The following is a 10,967-nucleotide window of genomic DNA, read 5'->3' as shown; positions in this document are numbered from 1 at the left end:
TAACACTATGTACATGGCCTGGTAAGGTAGCTATGAACAGAAGTATATTTGAGAAGCAGTTTTCTTTTTATTGCTATTTAGTAAGCAGTCAATTAATTCCCCAAGTAATTCTGACAAATTGCTATGTAGTGAATTATATTTTCTCAAAATTTGTCATGAAATCCTTCAGTTCTCCAGTTCTACTAAATACAGCTATATTCAGAGACAAGAGTCATTTGTTTGTTTATTTATTTATTTACATTTATCTATTTGGGGTGTGTGATTGTGCATGCTGGTTCTTGCTTTGACCATGTTGGTCTTGGTTACCAAACTCAGGTTGTCAGGTCTCATGGTGAGTACCTTTACCTGCTGAGGCATCTCATCAGCTCCCACAACATCTAAATTAAACAGGTAAATACTGTTAAATGAGTTTATAAACATCGGGTATAATCTTGTAAGGGAGGCATTCTTGCCTGTGGAGGGAGAGACACCAAGGATGTACACATACAGAAGCCATCTTTAAGCCTGCTGACACCATGTCTTGATTTTTCAGCTTCTAGAACCTTCCAAATACAAATTTCTGTTACATAAGCCACTCCACCAGTGTTATTTTATTATAGCAACCAAGATAAATTAAAGCGCTTTATTGTTTGTTAAATCGTTGCTGTCGAATGTTATTCAGCCAATTTTCATCCTTACTGAGACTTTATAATCCCTTTCTTTATATTTTAGAAGAATTTCAGGAGAACCAACTTGGATTGAACCTCCTGAGGATGTGGCCTTTGTCCCTGGCCTATTTGTATTTCCGTGTTGACTCTGCAGAGGTGGACATCTGGCCTGGTGACTGAACTGTCTACACCGCATCTCCTTCTGGTGTCTGAAAAATAAAAGTATTTCTCGGAGAGATAGAGAGAAAACCAAAACATAGGAAGTGGTTCTCACAGAGATAAAAATGCTACACGCGTCTAATCACACTCATCATCCGTTCTGAGTTACATAAGTCTATTACATATTACACAGACGCGGGGACGGTCTCTCATCCAGGCTCATACTGTATGGGGTAGAGCCAGAATGCCAACCCAGGCCCGTTTCTCTTCCTTTTCTTTTTCTATCTTCTTAAGTATGTGATGGATGGATAGACGCAAGCATTTTTGTTTAGCAAAGAAAAGATGTTCCTCAGAGTGTTCTATCAGCTCATTAGAGGAAAGAGTAAATCTGCTTAGACATCAGCACTTATGAAAAATCAGTGGAAAGCGGACTACACACTTACTTCAGTGAGAGCCTCTTAAGTGACATATATATATATATATATATGTCACTTATATATATATATGTCCCAGTATCAGGTGGCGCAATTAAGCATGGTGACTCTAAGGTATTAATAAACACTTTGGAACCAAAGATTGTTCTTGCTTATAATACCCTTGATAAGTATTTAAAAAGGAGAGAAGGGGAGAGAGAAGGAAGACAGTAGGCACAAGTGTGTCCAAAGTCAGACACCTAGAAGGGCTGGAGGTAGAAACGACACTGCTGCACATTGCTGGCTGGGTAAGCTGACTATATTCACTCTGGGGAAGACTGAAGCTGACCAGTCACTGCTTCAAATAATTCCAAGAGTTCTGGTTAGGGAAAGATTTAGTTATTCACCAAGTTAATACAGCAGGCAATGAGCATTTGATGACAGAGAAAATTCAAATACTTGTGTCCACATTAAAAACAACTGCACTTACAGGCAAAATCAAATAAACTCTAAGGTCTTTAAGTTGGAAGGTGTTAGTGCCACGCACTCCCCTACTGCTATGCCAGCTCTTCCTCTTTCTCCTGCGCACAAAGTTAGGCTTGGAGAAGGAGCATGGGTACTGTCTTGCTTGTGGAACTACAGAAAGACTTCCCCAGGAGAGCATCCCATCAGCTCTTTCATCATCGTGGCTATGAGAGCCTTACTGGGAAATGGCTCAATTTGAGCCCTTCTCTCTATCGATTCTTTTATAATTGCATTAACAAAATTCAGTCGCCAGGTTTCAAAGCCGATAACAGGACCCATTTTTGAAAGAATCGTCTATTAATTTTTGCCGTTATCAGCAAGAGAAGCTCCTCCTTACTACCTAGAGTTGCACCAGGCAATAAGCAGAAGCTTCTAAATACAACGGGAAAAGGGTGGGTGTTTTTCTTCCCCTGGCATCAGTGTTGCTGAAGAAGTACCCACGGAGGCTGGGAAGTACACGATGATAGTGAACATCACTGGAGGAATTAGAGTAGATAATCCACTAACAAGCACCAGCGAAGTGCAGTTCTGCGGTCTGATGGGGCTACCCAGTGCCCCAAATGGCAAATTAAAGAGTTACTGTGTGGTGGGGCGTCTTGAAGGGGAAATGAGGATACATAGCAGAACAATTATAGAGGGAAACCGTGAAGAAAGAGATTGGCTTGGAGAATATGACAATTCAGGGTTCATGTTGTTGGATGTGTGTATGTGTGTGTACCAAATTTATCCAGAAAACCACACACTACTGTGGCTGTGCACACTTGACGAGTTCAGGAGAACGACATGGTGGCAGGAAGGGAAAAAAAAAATAGATCTAGAGGGTGTTCTATTTTGCCGTTCCAAATACTGTGGGTGCTCAAATAACATCAATGATGAAGACTGTTGCGAGAATGAAGATGATTAATGTAACCCAGGGGAAAATAGGGTTGAGAAGGATGACATGGTCCAGGACCTGGAGAGGGAGGATGACTCAGGGTGAGGGGTACCTGGGGAGAGACCAAGCAGCAGAGTATGCACGTTGGCTAGCGTGGGGCTGGGGAGTGGGGGTGAGCGGCCGGGGCACGCGTGGCTCGGACCGGGGAGTGGGTGGGTGGTGCCCGTGGGCGGAGCGGCTCCGGGACTGAGTGGCTGGCAGCTTATGTCTGCGAGAGCAGCAGCATCACCCGGGAGCGAAGCTCCGAGACTCCGCCTAACTGACACCCAAACTCTCCCTCTCCCTCCCGCAGCCCCAAACTGGAGGCAGCAGAGCCCGCGAGCGAGCAGCGTCGGGTGGCCCCGGCCCGGCCCCGCCCCCGGCCCGCCAGCCCAGCCCGCGCCCGGCCGCGCTCGGGAGCCCAGCGCCAGCCCTCGCCCCCTCGCCGCGCCTCCGCCTGCCCGCCCCCGCCGGCCGAGGCTGGGTTGCGGGAGGCGGCCAGGCGGCCCCGAGCCTCGCCAGGGCGACCCAAACAAAGGCAGCATCCGGGCTCGGCGGGAGGCAGACCATCATGAGAGACTGGGTCCTCTCTGTCCCCGGCTCCGCTGCTGCCGCCGCCGCCGCTGCCGCCGCCGCTGCCGCCGCCGGGAGGGCTTCGCTGTGAGCTTGGAAAGCAGGGGCGCAGCTGCGGGGCGTGAATCCGAAAGGTGAGGGCGAGAGCCAGCGAGCCGAGGGGGCGGGCAGGCCACGAAAATGTCCTCAGCCGTGGGGCCCCGCGGTCCTCGCCCACCCACGGTGCCTCCCCCTATGCAAGAACTGCCCGACCTGAGCCACCTGACCGAGGAAGAGAGGAACATAATCATGGCAGTGATGGACCGGCAGAAGGAAGAGGAGGAAAAAGAAGAGGCCATGCTCAAGTAAGCCCCCCCTTACCCTCCCTCTTGTAAGGCGCGCCATCCATCCCTCGGTGGTGGTGCCTCCATCCGTCCATTCACCGCTCACTCACCCGGTCCTCTTGGCTGAGTGTGGGGGAGGGGCTGCCGAGGGTGCAGTGGTGCGGGCAGAGGTGCCCACCTTGGGGCTAGGGTCCCCGGGCTTGAGCAGGGTAGAGACTTAGGAGTCCAGAGGAAGGAAAGAACCCGACAGAGCCAAGAAACCTAGGACCCCAGGAGGATGGCTTGAGACAGGAGTGCCTAGGAGGACTAGGTGGACAGGGCTACCACCTTAGGGTGAGACATGCAGAGCTAAGTGAAGCTGATCCCACCCAGTGGAAGGGCCCTGGACTGAGGGCAGATTAGGGACTAGGGGATGAGTAGAGAAAAGGGTGGTGGTGGAGGTGTGGGGTGCGGAGGGCAAGCTCCTCTTTGGAGTTGTTGAGCCGATCTGAGTTACAACAGTAAACGGTGCTGGTATTTATATAATAAAAATGCTTATTTTTAGTGTTCGTTTTGGTACTCATTCATTTACAATGCAAGATTGGGTCTTTTTTGGGCAGTTGCCATCTTTGGTAACCTGCCTTCCTGCTCCTCTTTAACCTCTTATTCCTAGTCTTCTACACAGAATAACTGTACGAAGACACATTTTCTTATTCATATGTAATGCCACTGGCAGTACAAAGTTTTTGATAATGACAGAGGCTGATTGACGACTCTGGCCTGAATAAAACAGGGTTTCCTCATTATTGGCTTCCAAGAGACCTCTGGGGCCTTCTTGGTTCCCAAAGGACGCCGACAGGGAGTGAGAATCTGCACAGCTCTGTCTTTAGAACCCACCCACCCTGCAGGGACCTCTGCCTGGTGCCCCATTTTCCTGGGGATGGGGAGAGGCCACGGTTGGTTGTTAGTGGTGCAGGAGTCTGTGACATAGTGCTGCTGTTTGCTTCAGAACTGCTTGCAAGTACTGCCGCCCAAGCTGAGCTTTGCTTGCTCCTTAGCCTCGCCCATGGAGTGAGGCTAAAGGTGATTTCAACTCTGTCTTCCCTTGGGAAGTCCTCACGAATTCAGTAAAGTTTTTCTCTCTGGGGTGGAGGTATGTAGATACCCTGGCTGGTCCTGATGTCTTGGTATCGCCTGCTTATGCAGAAGGTATGTTTGGGGCAGGCCATTGGCGTGAGGAGCCAAAGGGAACCTGTTGCATCTGGAGTTTGCTGTTTGCAGGGAAGTGTAGCGAGGGAGCAGGGAGTGACACCAGGGCACAGAGCACACCTGGAGTGGCCTTTCTCCCACTTCCTAGAATTGCCTGCTGAAGGGAAGATGCTGTATGGGTAGGTGTCTCCTTCCCTTCAGGAAAGCAGAGCCACACAGGAGAACAACAGGGCAAGCTGCATTCAGGCTATGAGTAGAAAAGGAGAGATATGGTTGTCCAGCCACTGCAAAAGAGTAGAGATTCAGTCATTCTTCCTCGTTCATTGTAGACTCTGGAAAGATAAAAGGCCATTAACTTAGAAGGCCAGAACTGGCCTGGCTCTCCAAGAGCAGCAGGTTTTTGAATTCCCTGCTCCTTCTCATCCAAAAAATCAAATACTTTGAGCCTGCCAGCTTGAGGGAGGCAGAACCCTTGCTAATCTGCTTCCTGTTCCTAGTGGAAGAATGACGTCCCCGGTGCTGCAGGCTTCCCCTCTTCTGAGCCTGGAAGTAATGGATGGTGTCTAATGGTGCCGCTGTCTGTCTGTGTGGTTGTTAGTCCATCTGTCCTCACTGCTGCAGCCCTTGCCACCTGTCCTGGACACTATCCTGTTGGCTAACATTTGCAGATTTGCTGCTGTTTCTTTTGGTGCTTGCTGCAGACAGCAGGTAGATGGAGGCCTCCAGCAGCTAGTGATTAATATGCGCTGCTGCCTGACAGAGTCCAGCTAGGAAAGGGAGGCAGAGTGCAAGTAGTGGCCACAATGCTTCTCCATTGGCTGTTGCAAGCATTGTGGAGAGTGGTGGAATTTAAATGGGAGTGGATGAGTTTTAGGACAGAATTGCAAACCTGCTATCTAGACTCAATAATACTATTGTCTGGGTTTACATGGACAAACAGAAATTAAAATCTCTGCCTGGTCACTCATGTCTGGCATTTTCTTTTCTTGCTTTCCACGGACTTGCCAATACTCTTCCTTTATGGCACGATTTCACATACTATTGCAGCATGTAATCCTGTTATACAACAGCTCCCGCTAATCCTGGACTTCTGCACTAACTTTATCAATCAGCCTGTTCTGCTAGCGTCGTGGCCTTTTGTGCAGTGGTGGGTTTGCGAGTGTTTGGGAATGCTGGTGTGCTTCCATGTAAGCCTGTCATGGTGTCTGCAATTAGTGAGACAGTTCTGTACTTTTTTTTCCTAGAAGGAACTTTGTATCTTAGAAACTAGGGATCCTAGGAGCCATTCAGATGCTACATATGTAAGGGGCTCGTAATGACGTCTAGTAATGGGTGGTGGCCTTTTCTTAACTTGCCAAGGAAAAAGATCAGAAAATTGGATGCTTTTCACAGACTTTTGAAATACTTGCTAAAAAAAAAAAAGAAGAAGAAAAAGAAAAGAGTTTTTGGGCAATACTTGATCCAACTTACCACATATTTTTATGAAAGATCCAAACAGAACTAAAGTTCTGTGAACAGAGAAATTAGATTTTAATTTTGTTTTTGTGATCAGTACAAGAGAATCACTTTGCACTGCTCACTGTGAGTTTACTTCTGCTTCTCCACAAGGTGTAAGAGTGAACATTCACGGAGAGAATGAGAAAATGCATGAGTATTGTAAAGCCAGCTTACAAAATACAAATTAGAATATATTTGTATAGTAAGCCTTGATTGAAATTGCTGCTTGACTCTAGATTTGATAATGACATTAAATAGGTATAAATAGAAAAAAATCGATCTATTTTTAAAATGTTATACGAAGTTAGTTGGAAGGGCTTCATCATTGTGATCACATTTTTTTCTATAAATCTTCTAATTTTAAGTAATATTGTTTTATAATTAGAAAAAAAGTTGACTTTGGAAAATTGTATTTCATGACATATGTGTCTGTAAAATAGTTCTTAATTTTTGATTCTCTCTCCTTTCTCTCTCTCTCTCTCTCTCTCTCTCTCTCTCTCTCTCTCTCTGTGTGTGTGTGTGTATGTTCTGGAACCTTCTGAAACCTCACTTTGTCAATGAATGCTCTTTCAAGTACCTGTCACTAGGCATTATGGGCCAATATATTATATAGATAGAAAACTGTGTTATCTGGGACCTAATCAGAAAAGATCTCATTAGAGGTAAAATCTTATTCCTTCTCTTAAATAAAAGCTTCCAAGGGAAATGAGCTTCAGAAAAATAAAGAGAAGAGAAAAAGAAATAGAAGTAGAGATTAAGGGGATGATCCAATGATGTAAATTAAAAACCATATTGAAAGTTACTGAAATTGGCTAACATCTATTATTTATTGCTTGCTAGCCATTACTCTAATTGGTTGTGTTAGCACAAGGCTGACCTGTACTGACTTACCATGTGTGCTCACATCCTCACCGTAGCCTGTGGAGAAGATATGCCAGGTGTCGTAAATCTCAAAGTGTTTCGGGGTTATGCAAAAATGATTGACATGGACAGCTCAACCAGGTTGCAAACCCAGACCTTTTACAGCTGAAGCAGCTGTTTCCCCAGGCACTACGTTGTCTCTCCAAAGGGAGGCCTCTCACATTTGTCTTTTCCTTACATGAATTTCTGTTTTTTCCTGCAAGCCAGAGAAATGCTTTGACAGAGTAAGGACTTAGAATATCAGCGGCTGGTTTTAATGGAGCAGGGATGACTTTACTTACACTGCTTCAGAGAAGCTTTCTGTAGATTGAGGGGAAGGGAACTGCCTCCAATTTGAAGATAATGAAAAGCGTTATAGTCATAGTACAGCGGAGAGGCCTTTGGAATCGTGCATTTATATATATATATATATACACACACATATATATATATTCTCTAAATCATATATATGATTTCTAGTTCTTCAACTTACTGTGTGAACATGAGTAGGAGAAATGTTAGACTTTCATGGAGTGAGGTCAGACCTCGGGAAGGCGAACCCTGAACTATGTAGGGACTATTTTTCACTTTCAACAAAAACTTATCTAAACAAATGTACACACAGACACGAAGAAATTCACAAATGTTCATGGAAAAAATATAGAAAAATGTTTTAAAAAGTTGAAAGAAAGGTTATTGTGTTAAAGATAATAGAAAGATACAAGACCATTGGTTTTTAGTTGATCTGTGGTGATTTATTTTTAACTTGTGTGTATTCTTTCTTAATAGATCACTGCCATCTATGTATTTACATGACCAAATTTAAAGTACTCCATGGTATGCAAATCAGTGTGACCATGGGGCTACTGCCAACTTGAGTAATAGAAACACAACCTCTTCCGAAGGTCATTTGTTCAATTTGTTCAACAGGAAGTCTGGCTTGTGTAAGCCAATCCAAAATCTCCTAGAAAGATATCAGTGTGAATTTCTGAAACACTCTATTCTCCCACGTCTATAAGAAGCATATGGAAGAGCTTGTTTGCATGGATTATAAAAGTGCCATTGTGTTGAATTTCATTTACCTCAACGGTTGATGTTCTGTTTTTAACCAACTTTAAGCATTGGATCTTGTGAACTGAGTTTGGATATTCTAGATTTGGTCTTGGGAGTTGAAGAAATTTTTTTCTGAGGCACGAAGCAACCAGAGTAATAGAACCTCAAACTCCTACACAGTGATTCCAGCGTTAACTGTTTACTAAAAGTCTATAATGGAAAGTGTGGGTATTATAGACTCTTGGTGTTGGTTTGTTTTCGTATGAGAGAACTTTTTAGGATTTTCTGGTCCCTTGCTTATGGCATTTGGTCTGAGAATTCGGAGAGTAAATCTTCTAAGTAGCAGGATCATTGCATGTGGCTGGTGGGGTTCCCTATGCCTTTGTGAACATACACATGTCCTTAACTTCTGTTTTCCTGACCTACATGCTCTATCTCACACAGAGGTCTCCTTAATACAGTAACATTTTGCAACTTTTCACCTTAACTGTGAGGCCCTCTCTTCTCAGTCATACTGTTCTGAATTTTTTTATTTTTAATGAGGCAGGATACTTCTATTCATAGACTGGTGATAGTTAATTCAACAGTAAGACAGAGTATTAAAATTTCATCCTTTAAAATTGGGACCAAGAAGTGGGCTGTGTGGGTAGTTTCTTCCTATACCTTACTGTTGATGTGGTTCCTACCACATAAAAACCTCTGTGCTCTGTAAGGTTGGCTACTGACTTGCTGTATAGAATACGTATAGAATACTGAGCTAGGTTTGGGTCTTATTTTTGTATTGTAGTTTTTGTGTTTGTTTGTTTGTGCCTTTTTTTTTTTTTTTTTTTTTGAGACAGGGCTTCTCTGTGTAGCCCTGGGTTCCCTGGAACTCGTCTGTGGATGAGGCTACCCTCCAACTCTAAGATCCACTTGTCTCTGCCGCCTGAGTGCTGAGATTAAAGGCATTCATCACCACACCCTACTAGGTGTTGGTTGGTCTTTTTTAATTTTGATTTTTTTTAAATTTCATTTTACATTCCATCCACAGTTCTCCCCCATCCCTACTCCAGCCTCACCCCCAACCTCCCCCCAGCCTATGACCATTCTACTCCACCCAACAGGTAAGGGTTCCCATGGGAAGTCAACGAAGTCTGTCACATTAAGCTGGGCAGGACCAAGGCCCACCCCCCTGCATTAAGACTGAGCATGGCATCCCACCATAGGGAATGGGCTCCAATAAGCTAGTTCATGCACCAGGGATACTTGGTCCTACTGCCAGAGGCCCCTCAGATAGTTCAACCTTCACCACTGTCTCCCACATATGGAGGGCCTAGTTTGGTCCCGTGGAGGCTCCACAACTGGTGTTGGTCTTAATGCTATCACTTTCTATAGGTATAAACATTATCAGGCCATTTTATGCAGTTTCTTAGCTTGCTGTATGCAGTGAGATTTGTAAGGTCTGTCCTTGTAACTCACAAGGCTTTAAGCATGGTGACGTAGGAACACATTTAAACTTCAAATTCCTGGGCCCAAAGAAACTGCTCTTATTGCCTTTACTCCTTGAAAATATAGCTGATCCTCAGATGCATCCCTTTTTGGGGTTTTTGAAGATTTTTGGGCTTATGGGGAGAAAGTCTTGTTGGAGATGGCCCCACCCATAGTCTCGTGAAGGCCTTGTGACCAGGATTGCAGTTACACCAAGATGGGAATTTGACAAATGATTAAAAAGTAAAATAATCACAGAGCCTGACCTCAAGTTATAATTTTTATTATTTCTCATTAAATAACTCATAAATATTTATAGCATAAATAGTAATGGGAAAATAGCAAATTTTGAAATAACAACAAGGCAAACCTAATTCAAAATGAAAAGAGACATTAGCTTAGGGCAGTTTCATAGGGTAGTTTTCTTATGTTTTACTAAAAAACAAAAGAGCGTTAACTTCTGTATCATGGGGTGTAATAAATGTCTCATTCTTAACATTGAATGAGGGACTACTTGTCAAGTAGTTTATCTTTATAAGCTTTCGGTTGGATAAATAACATGCACATTTAACATGTTTAAATTTCAGTACTAAATGCCCTATGTTTTCTGCATGTGTAGCCTCACATTCTTATATCAGGTTTATATGAATTTATTTTGACCTAGGTCAAATAGCTGACAGCAAGGGACTGTACTACAAAATAGGCTTGGGGCTTTCCTACTTTCGTTGCTATTTTGTGAAAGTTTCCTATACATAGAAATGTTTACTTAAAGAAAAACTAGAATTGCTTAAAGGGAGAATGGCTTATATATTGATTGGCCTTCATTTTTATACAAATTTCTTGCTCTGGGTAGTGTTTCATACTGTCAATTTTAAGTATCAACTCAGATGAAAAGTTAGATTATCATTTCCGCTTTATAGATTATTTTTCCTGCACCAAATTATTTGTACCAGACCACCGAAAAGCAAGCAATTAAAAGTCTTAAAATTTATCAGAGCTGTATGCAATGCCAACAAGGAGTATAGAGTGTTAAAAATCATTATTTGACTAACAGTAATGATTTCCTGAAAATGAGACACTGCATTTCACAGAACCTCAGTGGATACTTCTTTTATGGCAAGGCTGAATGCAGTTTTTGAATCATTTCTCAAATAATAGTCATCAGTTACAACTGCATGCAGGACTGTCTGTGAAAATTCTCCATTGAGCCAAGCAGAAGTACAGCCTTCAGTTTAGAGACCATATCCCTGTAGTGGGAATTCATTTAAATAGATTTTAGAATGTAAAGTTTTGATAATCCCTTTGAAGT

General features: G+C 43.6%; 1 protein-coding gene across 30 annotated transcripts in view; it reads left to right on the top strand.

The window, feature by feature from the left end:
• The first annotated feature begins 3,037 nt into the window (after positions 1-3,037).
• Rims1 (regulating synaptic membrane exocytosis 1) overlaps positions 3,038-10,967 on the top strand; it is a 454,154-nt gene continuing 446,224 nt past the window's right edge. For 21 of the 30 annotated variants that reach the window (XM_057794819.1, XM_057794794.1, XM_057794818.1 and 18 more), the window contains exon 1: positions 3,038-3,574. In XM_057794819.1, coding sequence (XP_057650802.1) covers positions 3,411-3,574 — 164 coding nt within the window. In that variant the 5' untranslated portion in view covers positions 3,038-3,410. The remainder of the gene's footprint in view (positions 3,575-10,967) is intronic. The other 9 variants (XM_057794813.1, XM_057794800.1, XM_057794799.1 and 6 more) reach the window with 7 other exon arrangements.

This window comes from Chionomys nivalis, chromosome 19, assembly GCF_950005125.1.
Source record: "Chionomys nivalis chromosome 19, mChiNiv1.1, whole genome shotgun sequence".
Taxonomy (NCBI): Eukaryota; Metazoa; Chordata; class Mammalia; order Rodentia; family Cricetidae; genus Chionomys; species Chionomys nivalis.
The sequence above is the reverse complement of the archived record's forward strand: the minus strand, read 5'-3'. Positions and strand labels throughout refer to the sequence as shown.